Source organism: Pholcus phalangioides, unplaced genomic scaffold, assembly GCF_987345545.1.
Source record: "Pholcus phalangioides strain wild (caught in Gottingen) unplaced genomic scaffold, Ppha-v1.0 ptg000039l_1, whole genome shotgun sequence".
In the NCBI taxonomy this organism is placed as follows: Eukaryota; Metazoa; Arthropoda; class Arachnida; order Araneae; family Pholcidae; genus Pholcus; species Pholcus phalangioides.
This window is the reverse complement of record NW_028301625.1, coordinates 19,105,547-19,125,944: the sequence shown is the minus strand read 5'-3', so window position 1 is coordinate 19,125,944 and position 20,398 is coordinate 19,105,547. Positions and strand designations below refer to the sequence as shown.

The 20,398-nt window shown below is 34.9% G+C and overlaps 1 protein-coding gene across 5 annotated transcripts in view; it reads right to left on the bottom strand.

Annotated features, from left to right (window-relative positions):
- The window catches only part of Wnk (Wnk kinase), a 375,788-nt gene that overhangs the window by 19,850 nt on the left and 335,540 nt on the right, over positions 1 to 20,398 (bottom strand). For 4 of the 5 annotated variants that reach the window (XM_089253910.1, XM_089253913.1, XM_089253914.1 and 1 more), the window contains 5 exons: positions 18,686 to 18,843; positions 13,293 to 13,497; positions 10,870 to 11,392; positions 3,703 to 4,766; positions 237 to 316 (listed from right to left, as the gene is read on the bottom strand). In XM_089253910.1, the coding sequence (XP_089110036.1) occupies positions 237 to 316; positions 3,703 to 4,766; positions 10,870 to 11,392; positions 13,293 to 13,497; positions 18,686 to 18,843 (2,030 nt within the window). The remainder of the gene's footprint in view (positions 1 to 236; positions 317 to 3,702; positions 4,767 to 10,869; positions 11,393 to 13,292; positions 13,498 to 18,685; positions 18,844 to 20,398) is intronic. The other variant, XM_089253912.1, reaches the window with a different exon arrangement.

Here is a 20,398-nt window from a genome sequence, read left to right as displayed (position 1 = left end):
TTACAGCTAATGCTATGAACCAATCTTGTTCAAAGACTGGGAGTACTGAAGATACAGAATATTGAAAAGATATATTTATAGTTTTTATGACTTCACTGATGTTTTTTCAAAAAAAATAATAATGAACAAAATAACAAACATTTTATGCTGAAGGGGACTAAAATACTTAGAAATAATCTTGTCACTTTTTGAAATTATACAGTGGCATATAAATACAGTGAATTGTGTATGTTTACCTTTCTAAAAGAACTTTAAGGTATTCATCATTGCAGTCAACAACTTCAGCATTTTGATTTTCTTGATCAATTAGTGGTGACTACAGTAATAAAATATAATTTTTTTTCATTAACAAAAATATGTAATGAACTTCACTAATGCTAAAAAAGTCAGGCACATACAGGGTGCATAGTTAACAGCATGCACCACAAATTACTGGCAAACCATTGGTCCTGGAGGCATACTTCCAATTAGAAAAAGTATCCACATAATATGTGGAACAACTTTATAATACTTGCAAAATGAATGACTTATCTGGGGTCCACGCATTATTTGGATACTTTTTTAACTGGAAGTATGCCTTTAAGATCAGCAGTTTGCAAGTAATTTGGAAAACATTGCGAAAAAAAATATTTTTATTCAACTGCGATATGGTTTAGTATATACTTGTTTGATGATTTATACAAACACGTGGAAATAGTAATGAGAGGTGCAAAAGAAAAGTTGTGTTTACCTGGTTAGTGAATGCGTAATGAATACAGTGGAACTTTGGTTTATGAGCATAGTTCATTCCGTGAACATGCTCGTAATCCCAAACACCGATTCAATATACAACTTTCCCCCATAAATATTAACTCAAATAATTTGTTCTGGGACAGTCTCCTCATACCAGCCATGATCCTTTTCAAATAAGAGAAGTGCAGGTTGATTTATTTTAAATTATTGTATTTTTCCTTAGTACATAATGAAGGCTCAAGTATTTACTTAGTGATACAAAAGAGCATGGACTTCACTCTGGAATGCCTGCTTCCATTAACACCCAACAAGAGGGTGAGACAGTCTTTCATGGGCTGTTGCTGCGAATGCCATTCCTGTTGTTAGTGATGTCTTAACAAATGGGCCCGAATATAAGAAGCGCCCTATAATTTTCATTTTAGTTTTTCATTAAAATAATAAAAAAATGCTTGAACTTGACCCCCCCCCCCAGTACAATGAGGAAAAAGTGAATCATTGGCTTTTAAGTTGTGATTCCATAACACCCAACAAACAAGGCGAACATGCAAAGCCTCTAAAAGACTAGTGTTCATCTAGGAATCTCTGGTATACATACTACTCATATTGAGAGAAATATCTTGTTTATAAGATCCAAATGTTACAAAAAATAAAATTTTAGCTTATCTTGTGAGACATTTTGTTCATCATTGAATCACTCACAAACCAAAGTCACTATATTTAAAAACTTTTTTTAATGATGCCTGAATAAACAAGGAACACAAATCTGACATAACATTATCAAACAGAAAAGAAAAACTTTCTTCATCCGCACAATTCCTAACAGCTGGTATTTCCATAATGACAATTGGGTCATTTACACAGAAAAAAAAAAAACCCTCCCCCACAAAATTCAAACACATTTTGCTGACTAACCTAGAGCTTGCTTTGAGCAGGTTATTTTGCACAGACCCCTTCTAGTCAAAGTTAGGCTTCACATACCAAATTTTTTTTAATGCAAGAAATAAGATATCATACCCACTTCCTTCCAAATTCAAAATTACAAGCATTTTCTAATCCAGTCAAATCAGACCAGAGTACTTGAAATTCTCTACATCTTACCCAAAATGAGCAATGTTAGAAATACCTTCTAAAAAATTGACACTCAAGCTTTCATAACAAACTTCAGAAGCAAAATATGAAATATACTTCCACACAGACATGGTAATCAGTGGAAACTGGCCAAACAAAAAAAATAGTTTCATACAATCAAAATTAGTACATGTACTTTAAGAAAGTAAAAAAATTATAAAAGTATTGAAAATGATTATTGAAATTTCCTTTTTTATTTAGCAAAGGATTAGAGATTTCCAACCTGTGGAGATAAATGGTGTGGGTGCATCACTCTCTGAATTTATATTTTTAAATTCATTGTTCTCTACATGTGAGGTGTTATAAGAAACAAATACAGTAGACTCTCAATTATCCGGCCTAGTTTATACAAATACAACGCCACAACAGACAAAATGCCCAACGAGGTGGCTGATAAAAAGATGCCCATAAAAATATGGTTGCCATATATTTCAAAAATACAGCAACCCAATTAAAAATGCAATTAACACAAATAATAAACAATATATACCCATGATAAAATATAATACAACGCCCATAAAGAATACTTATGGTTGTCTTATTCTAAGAATGGATAGCTTCTCGATTTACCCCAACATGTTTATCATATTTCTTTTTAAACGTGTCAATTGTGTTACAATTTACTACCTCCGAGGGTAAGCTATTCCATTTATTAACAACCCTATTAGAGAAAAATTCCCTGCGACACCATAGCCTTGCACTGTCCCTCACCAATCGATACTGGTGTCCCCTTGTAAAAGCAGTCGATTGGCGGTGTACTAATAATTCATGGTCCATCCTATCCATCCCATTGAAAATTTTGAACACTTCGATCATATCTCCTCGACACCTGCGTTCATCCAATGTAAACATATTCAAAAAATGAAGTCTTTCTTCATAACTCAAGCCCTGTGTGCCAATAAGGACACGCGTAGCTCTTCTCTGCACCCCTTCAACCAAGTCTATGTCCCTCTGTAGGTATGGTCTCCAAAACCTTACAGCATATTCCAGTCCAGGACGAACTAAGCCTCGAAAAAGCAGAAGAATGACTTTAGGAGAATGCGAAGAGACCTTTTTGAAAATGAGACCAAGCATTCTATTCGCTTTTTTGACCACCGCTGAACAATGTTCAGAAAATAAAACAATAATACGTTAATAAATTACAATATTATCTTTCCACAACTGTGTAATAATTTATCAATGAACAGTAAAAGTTTAAATAATTTTTGCAATAACTTAGATAAATAACTTGATGCAAAGATATATTTAGGAAAGAAAATTTATCTGCCTTTGTGGGGAATTGAACCCATGTCCTCTCATTTGCTGGGTGAGCACACATGAACGGTCGAACCTAATTCAGGCCAAAGCTCACAATTGCTGACACAGCCACCAGTTCAGTGCACATGAGCTACAAAGAAAGATTGAGATATTCGTTGCCTTTGTAGTTTCGTGCGCTCTCCTGGCAAGAGAGAGGATGTGGGTTAGATTCCCCGCGAGGCAGTACAATTTTCTCTTTCCTAAATATATCTTCACATCAGCCAGCTGTTAAAAACCTTCATATGAATGAAAACTCCCTTCTCCAACCCTACTCTGTAGTTGCAGAAGTAATGGAAGTTTATATACAACTCTTCCAAATAACTCGGGACAAGTTAACTGGTCCTTGTAAATAGGGAAGATGTTAAATTATATAGTCAGAAAAATTTTCACCTCATTCGCCAATTACCCACTTCAGCAGATAGATGGCAGCACCTTCTGAACACATAAGATGCATAATGCACACCTATATATTTCTCATATATATCCCTCATATTTCTCAACAAAAACGATCTCTTGAATAACAAGAACTACAAGAAACAAACTTACCATAAAAGTAGCTTGAATACTTTTGTCATTTTGATTACAGATTTTCTTCTCTTGTAAATTGTTGGCATTTGCATCCTTTACTAAGGGAACCTTCAAATCTATACTTGTAATAGTCTTTTCATGTTTACTAATAGATTCAACGGAACAGGATCTAGAAGGTTGCATGATGGTTGAAATATCAACAGGACCTTGGGAGCATATTGCTATGGTATGTTCATAAGCTGGTATATCAGTCATCACAGATGAATGGTTGTCAATAGATTGAGTGGGAATAGAATTTGAAACATGGGCATTATTTTCAGCAATACCCATATATTTTTGAGAAAACAAATTTTCTTCATTTTTCTCATTTACACAGTGAGGAAGGTGGATAGAATGAGGACAACTTGAACTAACTACAACAGCATCACTATTATGGACATCTGCTGACAATGTATTCGTTTTAGAATAAATGGCGATACTTGGAGTTGAATTCAATAGCTTCTGGGAAAGACTACTGATAAATATTGTATTTGACTGTGATCCATTAGAAACTGTATTAGGAAAATCAGACAACATTCCAGCAGAATTAATAAACTCCCTCTTCGCTTCTTTTGAAATTTCTCTTTCATGAACAATAGTTTGTACAGATGTTATTGTTGACATGTCAAGTTCCTCAAATTTGTTATCATAGCAGACATAGTTAATACGGTCGGGTTGATTTACAGATGAAGGAATATCAATGGAATGTTGACCGCCAATACAACCTGTGCATATATTTTCTTGATTAACTGATGCAGTCCCAAATATAGGAGAAAATTTGTCATACTTTTGTTCACTGTTAATTGTTGTATTTATATTTGGATCAGATGAGGATAACTTGACTGCTTGATCATCTATAACAGCTGTCACTTGAAAACGACCTTTTTTCACAGTGGTTATATTTGATGCATTTGGAAGCGAAACAGACAAAATTTCATTTGGCAATACAGTGGAATTTGCGCTGCTTATTGATTCTATTACCGGTGTAACTTTGAAGCGATTTTTTTTATTTGAATTAGAATTCTCCAAATCAATGCTTGCAACTAGAAAAGAAAAAAAAAATTAATTACAAATTAAACATTGACATTTCCTTCATGATTTATTGAAACACCACATAGCAAATACACACATACAAGATGCAGTTAGAATGCTCTAAAAACTTCCCTCTGCTTTTAAAAAAAAATTCACTTGATATAGAAATATTTATATATATTTTGCTTTTTTAATGGTAAGAATATTTTCAAAATATTCACGAAAATATTTTATTCACATGGCATCTGCTGGTGATTTCATACAGTAAGTAATATCACTCTCTTGAGGATGTTGGAATAATCCAATTAGACTGCATCAGCTACAACATTATAAGGGAAAAAGTATGTTTAAAGGAAGCACTCAATTGTTTTTGAGAGAGAAATGTCAAACACTACTGTTTGGAATGAGTAATAAATTGTAGGTCCCGGTCTAATTAGCCCCTATGTGCAGAAAATGACCATGGTGTGACAAAAATGATTAAAGAGGGGGAAGAGTGGACCAAGCAATTTTGAATAAACCTCTGATGTTATAACTGTTGTTAAATTTTTTTGCTATGAAACAGTTTTAGTTTTACAAGAAATTTGAATTGGTTAATTTCACTATTGCCCTCTATCATAAACTGACTGGTGGTCTCACTAGTATATAATGTGTTTCACATAGCATGTAAAAAAGTATTAAAATTGTACAGTTGTTTTTTAAATAAAAACATCAGCAAAAAGATTGAAATGAATTAAGCTTGAATAGTACCTCTATAAAATATTAATCTGGAGGATTCAATTTTTTTATGTCGGTCGCTAATAAAAAATAATTAGTAATACACACATTTGTGCCTCTATTGTTCTAAAAGAAATTTACCCAATTACATTTGAATAAAAATTTGGCAAGGTATCACAGATTGAAATTTTTTATTGTTACATGTCTTTGAGGTCTTGGTTTTAAGGGGTAAATAATTTGTATAATAGAAACAAAGCAAAAATTTTGTAGGTATTTCTGTAGGTATAATCTACCAAACCTTACAGCAGAGGTCTTCAACCTTTTTCTAGTAAAGAGCACTATTTGCACTCATCATGAAAAGAGCACCCTTACCAAAAAATTGATGTGCGAATGCACAAAATCAGGATGATTTCAATCCAGGAATACAATCTGTACTAGGTGTTTAAATGGAAAGTTGATCAATTGCTCATAAGCACGAAATTAGACATGAGCATCAAACACTCTGGGTGTGCTCGTGAGCAACGGGTTGAAGATGTCTGCTTTACAGCCTGCTGCAATCCAGGACAAATGAAGTCTTGAGAAAGTGGAAGAATGACTAAGAGAATACAAAGAGATCTTTATGAAGATGAAACTGAGCATTCTATTTGCTTTTTTCACCACAGCTGAACAATGTTTAAAAAAATTAAGTAGCTCGTCGATGAGAATTTCTAAAACTGGTGACCCTAGTTGCATCTGGGATAATGAGACCATTCAACTCGTAAGAGAAACGTGGGATGTTCGAACAAAAAATGAGTGGGCATGCACTTGCTAACGCTAAATGTCATGTTCCATTCATGTGTCCATGCTGCAATCCTGTTTAAGTTGGTCTAGAGCAACTCCCTATCGCTTTGATTCCTGACTACCCCCATTAGCTTCATGTCATCTGTGAATTTAGAAGCAATCCCACTGATACTCTGATCAAGTTTATCGATAAAAGTGAAAAAGTATGAGGCCAAGGACACTCCCTTGATGAATTCCACTTCTGACTTTGTCCCATCAGAGAATTCCCCGTCCACCATAACCCATTGTGACCCATCTCTTAACCACAATTCTATCCAATTCAACAAGTTGCCTCCAATCCCAATCTCATGTAAATGCTTCAAGAGTTTACTACGCTGGACCTGATCAAATGCCTTCTGGAAATCAAGGTGAATGACCTAAATGTTTTTGCCATTTCATAAAGCCTTAGTCATGCGATCATAGAAGAGGTTGGTTACACATGACTTCCCCTTCCTGAACCCATGCCGGTTTTATGACAATATGTTATTCTCGTCTATCCACTTCACCAATAGCCTTTTTTGATAATGCTGCTGTGGTGGTCAAGTGATCATAGCGATGAACTCGCGTCACAAGGATCCGGGTTCGAACACCACAGTGGTGGTTGGCTGAAGTTGGTTTCCTGTGGTTCCCAACTTTGAAGCGCAAATGCGAGCCAATTTACCCATTGAAAAGTCTTGCCACAGAGAGCAACAGGCCTCCAATGATACAATTATTCAATCATTACACTTCACTCATAGTTAGGAAAAACTGGTAGATGGCAGCACTACACATAACAAGCATTACACAGAAACAAACTTCACATCAGGTTTCACTACACGTATGCGCACATTCCAACATGTACCAATTCGTTAGAGGTTTTGCAGAGAAATATGGACGAGGTACGTGTATGGTTTAGTAGTAGCAGCCTTTTGATAATAATTTCCAAAATTTCTGAGAGCAGTTAGTCAAACTCACTAGACGATGATTGGACATAGCTTCTTCACTACCCTTTTAATATATTGAAACCACATTAGCAAGCTTCTCCAATCCCTTGGGACAATACCCTCAGCAACACTACTCCTGTAAATCTGTGTAACTGGCACCAACAATTCCCTGAGCACCCTAGGATAGGTATCATCTGGTCATGGTGCTTTGCGCGCACACATTTTTTTAAAAGGTTTAGGATTTCCTCATCTTCCACTTGAATATTGTTGAGGATTTTATTACCCCATGTAACACCCATACATTGAATATAGCATTCTCTATTAAAAACTGACACGAAAAAGTCATTGAAAGCACTACAAATGTCTACATTACACTCTACCTTAGACCCTTGAGGGGAATCAGTCAAAGCTGACCACAGAGTCATGGTCGTCAACAATAGACAGTTGGTTTTTGAAAGCGCTTGTGAATGGCTGCAGTTGTTAGGAAAGAATGTTTTTATATATAATTTTACTTTGTAGTCCTGCCATATACATTCAATCACACAGTCTGTCATATACAAATTAAATATATTATTATACCAGATGTCATCGCTCCTCCTTCCATCCATGCACCTATAATTGGTTATAACAGACATGATCGTTCATGAGTCATATATTTTGTTATATACCGAGTTAAAATATTTTTTTTATTTTTGCTTGTTGCAAATCACATAATGGATCAAGAACTGACTAATGTTAATCAGTTTACGATCAAACCACCTCAGTTCTGGCATTCAAATCCGTGTGGTTCCTGCAACTCAAATTGCAATTCACTCTCTGGAGTGACAGAGGAAATTACAAAGTTCCATCATGTCGTGACAGTATTGGAACCAGAGGAATTAGCCGTGGTTGGCAACATGCTCGCTAGTCCTCCTGCTGTATTGCCATACACAGCTCTGGAAGATTGCTTGTACATTCAGTACGCAGATACCGAGGCTTAGCATCTCGAGTACTTGATCTCTGGCACGCAGCTGGGTGACAAGAAGCTATCCCGGCTGCTTCTTGAAATGTGGAGCAAAGCGTATGCTCAGATCGGAGACGATCTTCTAAAGACTTTTTTTTGTGATACTTACCAACCCATGTCCAGCAAATATTGGTGATCTTAGACGACATGCTGGACACACTAGCAGACATGGCCGATGGAATCGGCATCTGACAGCATCATTACCGTCCAAGCACTACCATCAGCTAAAGAACATGCCACTCGAAATCACTTTACGTTTGGACCACTTAGAAGTTCAGTCCCATCCTCACTGACAGAACTTTTGTAGTGTTCCAGATTACAATCTCACAGCCGACTACAGTTTTGCCGAGGAACAATGCTGGTATCATCAACGCTTTGGAAGCAAAGCAATTATATGCTCTAAGCCATGCAACTTCGCTTGACCTAGGACTTTGATGTGCATTTCATTAGTCGTTCATCACTGCTGCAGATTTGTGTCCAATCATCGGATCCGACTTTCTGCAACATTTCGGACTGCTTATAGATGTTTGGCACAGTCAATTAATAGATCCACTCACTAAGTTTCATTCACGTCGCAAGATTGCTGGCACAGAAGTACCATCCCCAGCAGTGAAATGCATCTGGGACAACAGTGAATTTCACCAAATTCTCACAGAGTTTTCTGAACTGACAGAGACTGTAGCAATGTTTAGGGCTGTTAAACATGACATCCAACACTGCATTTAGACCAAAAGCCCACCAGTTGCATTAAAACCTTGCAGGCTACCACCGGACAAACTGCGAGCAGCCAAGAGGGAATTTGATCACCTAGTTGCCCAAGGAGTTTGCCGACCATCTCAAAATTGCTGGGAAAGCCAACTGCACATGGTACCCAAGTGTAACGGAGATTGGAGAAATGTATGGTACTTCCTACAATACTAATGGATGTTTGAGCCAACTGGAAAGAGGACTTGGAAGCCACAACTGCAGAAATGGTGTATGGTGTACCTATACGACTTCCAGGAGAGTTCTTTGTACCTAGTCATCATCATCCAGATCCATCAAGTTTTGTTGATCAGTTGAAGACCACCATGAAAAATTTAAGTCCAAGGCAGACTGTTTGCCACGGAAAACATGCTATTTTTTGACAGCAAGGATTTACTGTCTTGCTCGTACGTTTTCCTCTGCCCAGACAGAGCGAAGAAAGTCCTGGAGCCTCCATATGAGGGACCTTACTAGGTGATGTCAAGATCGGAAAAGGTATTCCAAATACTAATAAAACGTCAATCAGTGTCTGTAAACAGAGTCAAATCGGCTTACATCTATGGTGTGATGACCTGTCCTTCACTGCCCACAAACCTTCCAACCATCAGCGGGCAACAGCAACTTCAAAAGATCAACAGACTTCCAGTGACAAGGACCAACCTTTCATGGCCACCCGCTCAGGTTGATGGGTCAGGTTCAGGTTGCTCCCCAAGTAGTTCTTACGCTATTGCTGGTGGGGGACTACCTGTGGGGAATCGGTCAAAGCCGACCACAGAGTCAAGGTCATCAACAATGGATAGTTAGTTGGTTTTCGAATGCGCTTGTGAATGGTCGCAGCTGTTGTTAGGGAAGAATGTTTACATTTTACTTTGTAGTCAGGACGCATACATTTAAATTAAATATATTTTTATACCAGATGTCTCTCTCTCTCATCACTCCTCCTTCCATCCACGCACCTATACCCTCCTATTCAAAGGGGGCCAACTGTCCCCTTACATCCATTATTGATGTACCTGAAAAATAATTTTGGATCAGAGCTAATATTACCTGCCAACCTAGATTCGTTTTTACTATACCTTATCTCTTTCTTCAATGCCCTTCTTTTATTAGTAAACAAGGACAGGTCATCTCCCCCACTATCATACTCTCTTGTGTGAATGCTCTTTTCTTTTCAAGATAAAGATTACACATGCTATTTGTGAACCAGAGGGGGGCGTGATGTACAAACATGTTTTTATGAAGAAAGAGTATGACATCGTGCAAAAAAAGAGAACAGCTTCATACTAAATCCTTCCCATTAACTTGCCCCCCCCCCCCCCAACTGATTAAACTGGTCTTTGAAAATTTTGTTATCTTTTCTCACAAAATATCAAAGCTGGTTCACCGAAAGGAAACATTCTTTTGTTATCAACCTTACCTGAAGAAAAGTTACATAGAAAACTAATGACACTATGATCACTAGAAGAAAACTCAACCCCTCCCCCCCTGAAACATGTTAGCCAAGATCCTCGAAGCTAGTGAGAACTAAATCCAAAAAGCAGTACCCCTAGTGACTTCTGATACATGCTGATACAAAAATTTATCAAGCACTAAGAGACCAATTATCGAGACCACAAGAAAGTCTTCCTCATATACATCTCTAGCTGAAAGGTTCTCCCATTTAATACCTGGATAATTGAAATCCCCTAGTATGACAACCCTCTTATGCTTACACATGTAGGAAATTTCATCATGAAGTTTGGCGCCATATAGTTTGGATCCCTATTCGGTAGATGCTAACAAGCCCCTATCATAAGTTTATGACACTTTTTTGTTTTTAAGCTCTAACAACCCTTAAGCTTTCACAAGTAGATTTTTATCAGAACTATAATTTAATAGCAAAAATTCTGAGGTTTATAACCACAAAAATACCTGAATCCGTAATGCCCAGAAGTAAATTTGAACTTTCTTGTTTACCAGCTATCATAGGTGATGCTATATATTGAAAGTCATCATTTGATACCACAGCAGAGTTACTTTTTTCAGGAGAGTTCAAAGATGGTAAAGATGATGATAATTGATGATCATGTATAGACACACTTGTGTGAGCAGGAGTAGTAATAGTATGAGCAGAAGAACTCATAGAAAATATTGCTTGGAGTCCTTGTTCAATATTGTTCTTCAAATTCACTGTTGGAACAGTAGGACTATGAATTTTCTGCAATTCAAGCTTTAAGCCTTCCAAGTTTGTTGCTACAGTATGTCTTCGAGACACTGGATTTTCAGATAGAGGTAAAGATGATTTTGAAACTGCTAATACTGTTGGGACTTGAGCAGTATAAATAGGGGTACTAGCTGGAACAACATTTGGTGAAGTGATTGGAATAGATGAAACAGATGATACTGGTTTGAGAACTGAACATTCTTTTACTTCACCAGGAACTGCTGTAACAACCTGAAATTTTGAATAATATATAAATTTTTTGCTAAAAATCATAAAATTTTTAGATCTACTAAATTATTTTGTTCTTGCACTTTCATAATTATTGAAACATTTATCCGAACCAAAACTAGGAGGTAGTATAAGTAAAAAGACTAGTTTAAATATGTGTATGAAGAAAGGTTTATTGAAGCAACTGATTCAATGCTGCTTTGAGAGGTTTTAGTAAGGAAATATTGTTTACATTGAATTTTTCCTATTGCGGTCAAAATTACCACTTTCCATCGCTCTAGGTAGTTAAGATTTCCCGTCATTGTAGTGATGATATTTGAATTTATAATGTTTAATAGTCTAATAAACTCGTCTGTAAGAAATACACTTCCATGTACACCCTTCTTCAAACGTGTTTAAGAGTATACCACTAGTGGACTATACAAGCAATCCCTCCTTGACAGATCTCAATAACCCTTACTGGATTTGCCACAGAGTTTTGTGCTTTTGCCATTGTACTCATCATCATATATGTAATGGCTCCTCCTCCTAACCAGATCATGGCCCGCAGCTCTGCCTAAATGAAGAGATTTTAGAAGGCGATAAAAGACCAGGGCCATGCTGAGAAGTACATGTGATGGCTGAAAATTGGTATGAAAAATCACATTTTCAATTCCATCAGGTAGGTATAAGAATCTGTGTACAAGATGAAAACCTCATCAAGTTATAACGTACATCAACAAGGGGACGGTATAGAACAGGGACGCACAACTTTTTCAGTTCGCTGGCCAGAATCCTGTATATATAGGGTCACCATATAACCAGTATTACAAAACATTCCCATATTTTGTTTTAAATAAAATATTTTCCTTTTTTCTCTTTTTTTTCAATGAGGCTCAGTTGAGTTTTTGAAATCAAGAATTAAGATTATTTTCATGATTTATAAACTATATTATTCTAATTATGAGTACAACATGATTAATTATACTCATAAAAATATATTCATATCACATGTTTGTCAAATACATTTTTTGGTGAATTTTTTAAACTATTTTGACTAGCAGTAGCCTTCTTTTTCCGCCATTGCAATTTTTCAGCAATCTTAATGACAGATAGCAACTTTGCTTGCCTCTGATAATTTTTTAGACCGTAATTGCCTAATTTGCTTGCCTTTGACCCTTTTTAGTTATTGGCCTTTGAAATTTTTTTGGCTGTAATTTGGCAATTTTGTTATTGTTGATAAGTGTTTGGCTCCAATTAGAACTCTACTTACAATTTTTTGCGATAATTGATTATATCCTGTATGGATATGAACTTCCTATATTTTAAATAGATGGTTCAACTTTGTATCCTGTGCCCTTGATGATGAGCCAGATGATACGTAGGTAGGGTGCCAAAATATTAATTATTATGGAACCCAATCATGCCTTTATATAAATTTATCAGATAATGGGGGGTTGGCTGTTCAAAAAGTGGAGTAGACTGGGAGTTTTATACTGACCAGCCTACTAAATCAGAGTTTGACGTTTGTGCTGGTTTTTTCCTATGCAGGTAAACAGCCAGCCTAAGGGCTGCTCCTGGGGGCGGGGGGTGAAGTGTGAGGGTAGACAAGATTGTACATGTGTGTATGTCCGAAGAAAAATTAAAAGTCAAAGCCATGAACATGGGGACATAGAATCGGTGTCAGAGCTCTGCTGAAATTACAAGCCCATCATTAGATATAAATCCATCTCAGATTGATGGTAGACCAGCGTATCTCAACCAACCTTTCCAACCCATGGAAAATGTTTGGAGACTCATTGATCACAAGGTATATTAGAATATACCATTGATGCTAAAATTCAACTGCAAAAGCGTGAATATTAATTTGAGCCGTGCTTAAAAATGCCATGAAATACATAATTTTTTTTTAAAGGAGCTTTACCAAAGAAGCTTGAAGATTTGATGCACTGTGTTCTGAAACCACTGTGACTGGGAAACCAGTTGTATTGGTACTACTGGAATCACTGGTTACAGCATTTCCAGTTGATGTTAGCTCAGCTAACTTCAATTGTAGGCTGCTTAGATCTGGCACTAATGGTCGCTGCTGCTGGGCATGCTGGGTGTTATTACTGCTTCCACTGCTGCTGCTAAAAAGTATAAATATTTTACAAATGCAGCTTCCATATACATCTGTACAAAAGTACTTGTTTTATGAATGCTTAGAAACCATACATGAAAAATGACAAACATGCAAACATCAACTTTTTATGTTTATAAAACATCTAGTTTTTATTTTTTAACATGGGTAAAAATTATTCAATCCAGATATACACATGTATAATAACTTGAATATATTTTCATACATTCCTTCATTTTCAGATACTTCAGATCTAGAACAAAGCAGATATTTTAATAGAATATATTCTAATAAATTCACTTGGATTGGGAGCAGAGTATGGTTTGATTCCCCATGAAGGCAAGTGAATTTTCTTTCCAGAAACCATCTCTACATTGTATCTGCAAGGTGTGTTCCTTAAGAACTGGCAGTACAATAAAAAAAAAAAAAAAATCAAGAAATATAGGTACAACAAAAAAATGATTTCTTTTTTAAAATATCTTCCTCCAGATAATATGCAATTATCCTATCATTCAATCCACTTTTCAAAGTAAGTTAATGAGTTTTTTCTGGAAGATGCCTCAGTGAACCCTGTACAGCTGAAATAGTGTCAGAATTTTCATTAAATTTTCTGCTACAGAGAGCTTCTCTTTGAACGTTGAAAACACCTAGAAATCGCATGATGTGAGATCTGGAATGTAAAGGGGTTGTGGCAATATTACATTTACTAAGATATTGCTGAAAGGGTGCTGATGTTATGTCAGCTATGCGGGATTCCCTGAGGCAGCAGTGGATTCAATGATGGGACAATTGCATATTATGTGAGGGAAGATATTTTAAAAACGAATATATTCTTTTTTTTGCTGTACCTATATTTCTTGATTTTTTTATGATTTTACTGACAGTTCTTATGGAATGCTCCTTGTAGCTTCTTGTTTATCCTGTATAAATAGTGGAGAGTTACGCCCTCTCTATATGGATATTGAATGCATATTCAAAACTTTGAAATTAAATGCAAATATAAGTAGCATGTTCAAGTACTTCTGTGTGTTAGGATTGTGTGTTCAAGATTGATCAAACCGGAAAGAAATCAGAAAAAATGACAAAGAATCTGCAAAATACTTAGAAGATAAAGAGGTCATTATTAAAAAAAAGTAATGCTACATCCTGTCTTAAGATTTTAATTGAAGAAAGAAAAAATTTCCAGAAAATAGAGAAAATCATTAGTTGCATTTATAAGCAGAGCAACAAGAAAAATGTTTTTCTCATACTTGGCATAATATTAACATTCAAGGCAATGCAGCTAATTCAAGATGAATATAATGATTTAAATGCTGCATTTGAATAGGCTTGGGAGGTTTCCCAAATTATGTGACATAATAAATCATACCGGACAAAAGTTCCTGTGTTAAGCAGAAATTTCTAGGAAATGCCATGGATCTATACAAACCTTTTTTCTTTGCATAAGTAAAATATTGAATCAGTTAATATTGAGTGCATAGCTAACATAAACAATATTCTTTTATAGGCTGATTCACTGGAAAGGAAACATGATTTCAAAGGTGTTAAAACTTTGGTGAAGGGAGTGCTGGTGGATGTCTTGTTACTTTGGAAATAAACTGTGTCATGACTCTCTTTCTGTTTCCTTTTTTAAAGTTACTTATTCCATAGAAATAGAAGAGATTTTTGGTACATGTTGGTTGGCGGTCGAAGCCAGACTGAACTCTGATGCAAGAAGATATTAGATAATGCCTAGCTGCTAGGGTGGCATAAAAAACATAATAAAAATATAAAAATTACATTAGACAAACAGTGCCACAAAACAACTTCTTGCAAAACTAAAAAAGGCACGTTGCAATGTTATATGGTAGTCTTAAGTGCTATGGATGATAATATGAAGTTTAAGCAAATGCTTCTGATATTCAAAGTACTTAAAAATATTCTAAAAGGTGTTTTCCTTGAAGATCTTATAAAGCCCTATTGCCAAAAAAGTTTCTATGACAAGTGAATTGATCAATGGATATAAATGAGAAGTAGGGAGAAAAGATTTATGAGGCCCAATGTGATACAGGTTACAATTATTATTTATTTACTTATTTATTAAATATTGGTTGGCCGAGGCCTATACAAAGGAATGTGGTGGTGAAGTTTGACAGAGACGATTGATGTTACAAAGGAAATCAGAAACTGTTGTACAATCAATGTTTGACGGGAGGTTGTTCCAGTCAGTTATTGTTCGAGGAAAGAAACTAATTTTGAAACAATCTGTGGATGCAAAGATGGGTTTCAATTTTTGTGAATGGTTACTTCTTTTTGAAAACTATGAACATGGAGTTATAAAATTTGAGGTGTCGATATCAAAATGGCAGTGAAGGATTTTGAAAAGAAAAGATAATCGAGAGATATATCTACGGATAAAAAGCAATTGCATATTGAGTTGGTGCTTGAGTTTGCAATAACAATAATCCAAAATCTAACAACTATACCTGAAAAAACTCGGAAATAAGATGACTATATGCTTCATTAAATTTTAATTATTTTTCAGTCCATCCCAATTCTTTTTCATAAAAAGCTGACTAATTTCGCTAGTCATTAATTAATCTTTACAGCAATAATATTAATGTCAAGAATATTTCCCTCTAGCATTTTTGTGTATATATACCTATGGAACAAAATTTTGGGTAACATTTATTGAAGCAGTTTAGACTGAGTCAACTTAATCTTTAACCACCCTTTTGGTTTTTACAGTAATTCATGATTTTTTCCGCACACCAGTGATGGTAATTTGTGGGAAAAACTGGCCAAAATTATTCCATGTGGGAATTTTCTTGGCGTTTGTGAGAAATTTTGAGAGTTTATCAAACAAAAGAAGAATTTAAAAATAAAATAAATAAATGCAGCGCAATAATTTACTACTTATTTGCACAAGTAGATGGCAGCACATTTTTCAAAATGTGTGGGAAAAATTTACTCAAAAGGAAAAATTTTGTGGAATTTTTGCCCAACAAGGTTACCATCATCACTACGCACCAACTGCATGGTCAAATTGCCATTAGGGAATGGAATGAATAGTGATTTAGCCAAATAGCTGGATATGGAATATTTGGTTAATGTTATGGCTGAATACCGAATATTAAGTTAATGTTTTGGCCAAATACCAAATATTCGGTGGCTGAATATCAATTTTCTTAAAATTCATTACAATTATAAATAAAATTTGTTTATTTTAACTAAAAATAAAACCACTGAAAGTTTTAAATGATTGAAATTGAATTTTAATTATGCAATTTATTATCTGAATAAATATTAAAAACTGTTAATCAAAAGATACTGATAATCAACTTTAACAATGATATATTGTATTTATATGAATAAATTTTTTTAGGCACTTATTACAATATTACATCTAATTAAGAAAATGTCAACCACTATTTACTCTCAACTAGTCATAAATAATATAAATATAATAGTCATAAATAATATAAATATAATAATAAAAACAAAATTTATGACTTATTTTCTTGTTTTTCCTCTTTAGATGTTCTTTGCCCCTATTGTCTTTTTCAGTAGCTTAATACAGTGACACCCTAGCTAACAAAGATAATTTGTTACAGAATCACATTCGTTAGCTGAAACATGATTTTTCATTGGTTTCTATGGAAAACAGTTTTATTCATGAAATGTCTGTTAGCCGAATCTGTATTCATTAGCCAAAATAGAAACACATTGAAAGAAATTGTTGTTAGCCAAAAAAATTTTAAGCCAAAGCATTCATTAGCTAGAAACATCCTTCAGTAATGAACTTGACTTTTGTAATTCATGCTTACTTTTACCTTATTGCAGTAGGATTCTGTTTTCAGTTTCATGGTTTCCAATCAGTAAATTTTTAATTTATGAGAAACATTTTGATTAAAATATATATCTTTTCAAATCAAGTTTGATGACTTGGATTTTCACAAATATTTGACCAAATACCTGAGCAAAATTTGGCAAAAAGGGTGAATAGGCCAAATACATTTAAACCACAAATAAAATCCTGAATATTAGGAACTGGGTATCGATTGGGATAGTGATGGCAATTTAGAAGCCTAAACTCTCTGCAAATACGCCACTCACCAGTTTTTTTAGGGACTCATCCAAGGACCTGATAACACCTTGCTCCAATGAAGTGTTACTCTCTCTTAACAGCAAGCAATTTTTCAGGTGAAAGCCTCCTAGCCTTGGAGAAAACTGGTGGTCTTCTGGTTTCTATATTGTTTGTCAGTGAATGAATTTCGCCCTTGACATTCAAAGCATTACTCATGAGTTGTGGTACATGGTCAAAATTTTGTGTTACGGCGTATCACCTGAAATGGAGTTAAGGCTAGGAGAGGGTCCTATGAACACCAAACCGATAGTGAAAACAGACGTCAAATTATCTGATGTCTATCATCAACCCAAATCTTTCAAGAAAATCGGCCCCTAATATTGGGTGTGACATGTCAGCCAAAATGAAAGTCCATGTAAAAATTCTGCAAAGGCCTAGATCGAGATCGAAACGCTTAGTACCATAAGTACAAATTTGTGATCCATTCACCGCGTACAAAAAAAGGGAAAAAAACAGCTTTGCAAACATCAACAAGTGATTTTGGAAAACAGTTAACCGCTGTGCCACTGTCAATCAAAATACAAAATTTTTAATTATTATTGCAAATAAAAAAGTGACTAGGACCATGGCAATCACCTGCCACCACAAAAACAAGTGTGCCAGCTAGTTTTCCGACTATTGACAGGGCTTTATACAATGGTGTGCCTTCTCACCAAAGTGCTGATGATAAAAACACAATTTGTCTCATGTCAAATGATCAGGAGAATCCTTACAATCATTATTTTTCGACTTGCTTCTAGACCTATTACTCTGACAACAAGGAAAAATTTATCAAAACGAGATTTCAAATCAGCAACTTCTTTTCTCAAAAATTCAATTTGGGAATGTTCCCTTGAAACTTTGACTGCAACAACATTTATTCCTGATACATCCACAATATGATCAGCAATTTCTGCAAGAGAATCAAGAGGGTCCGAAATATAATCAAAAATCAGAAATATAATCAAATTTTAATCGGATAGATTGAGTCAATCAATTTAACTAGAGTTTTTAATGATTGATTAATCTGCCAACCCTACTTTATTTTTTAATAAAAATACTATACGTAAATAAAATACATCAACATATTCACCTCAAATCCTGAACCTTTTTCACTTGCTCATAATTACTGTTGGGTAAATTATTTGCCACTGAATTACATTCATGTTGTACATCTCTTTCAACACAAGTTCCTTCAGTATTAGATGTCCCTTCAGTTTCAATATTATTCATCTCAGTATTTTGAATGGCCTATAACAATTTAAAAGCAATAACACATAAAAAACTAGTGTTCTCTTTTTTTTCCCTCTGTTATGATAAGCACAATACTATAAAAGAAAAAAAAGTTCATGCAATACACTGTATGTCTGTATGTTAAATTATCCTAAAGTGTATATATTCCTTGCCTTCATACCAAAACCATTCAAAAAATGTCCACTATTTAAAAATATATATAAATATTCAATCAAGTTATTGGTACCACAAAACATGTCACTGACAGGCCAACTAGAGGAGGGCAGAGTATAAGCAGATCTAGTGTCCCAGGTACTGAGTGGATGGATGGGGGTTCTAATTCACCATTTAACCCTCTTAATATCTGTGTAATCGTTTTTCTCTAAAATGCATGCTTGTCTTGGCTGACTGAATACTGTAATTTTTGAGAAATATAATTTTCATATACCATTTAACTTCTCTAAGACAGCCACTCGGTATTCCGCAAAAAAGTGGCCGCTGGCAGAAGTGACTGCTGAATAGAAGTTGTACGATTGTAGACAGAAAAAAAACATTTGAGGGGCATGGCAAAATAAAGGTTTTCAAAGTTACAAAAAAATTTTTATGTTCATTTTATGCCTAAAAAGAAATACATATACAGTATATACAGTTGACTCTGATATAACTTACTCTGTGTGTGATTTAACTAATTTTTTTAGAAGTCATTGTACTTATATTTGTATCATCTCAACCCAATACAATGATTTCCCTTGAATTAACAAATTTTAATGTCGGGTTTATATGAATCGTTAAATTGGGGTTCATTTCATGAAGTAAAGAATTTTTTGTTGGGCCATTTTTCTACATTTTTCTTCCACAATTTCATTTTGAATTTTTAAGCTAATTTTTCAACACATATCCATGAAAAAAAAGTCCCTCCACTCTCAATAGCAGATTTCTTTAGTTATCAATCACTTATTATTAGTCTTGTTTACCCTGCCACCCCAAGACCAAATTTTTACTCTCTTATCAGCTAAAACCAACCATACAACATTAACTTTTGTCATTAAAAAATATTTATATATCCTATTTATAAATGTTTCCAACTTGATAGCATCACACGTGAACAGAAAATCTGGTTAATCCAAAAAGGTATTGTGCTGATGTATAAAGATTATAAGGTTATACAAAGAGAACTATTAGGTCTTGATACATATATGAAAAACACACACACAAAAACTACTACTACTAAACAACATGCATATCGCATCCATATTCCTCTGCTGAGCTTCTAATGAATTGGTGCATGTTGGAATGTGTGTGAATGTGTAGAGAACCTTCCATGAAGCTTGTTTCTGTGTAATGCTCGTTACGTACAGTGATGCCATCTGCCATCACTTTTTCTAACTGTGCGGGAAGTTTAATGATTAAATAATTGTACCATTCTCTAGAAAATGCACAAAAACTTGTTTTTTTAAACTTTTATTTATTATAAGGAAGTGGTACAACTTCAACCCGTCCGAAATTACAACGGACAGGTTGGCTGCCGAATAGGATGGTTTTGTATTATTTCTATATGTAGCTTATTATTCGT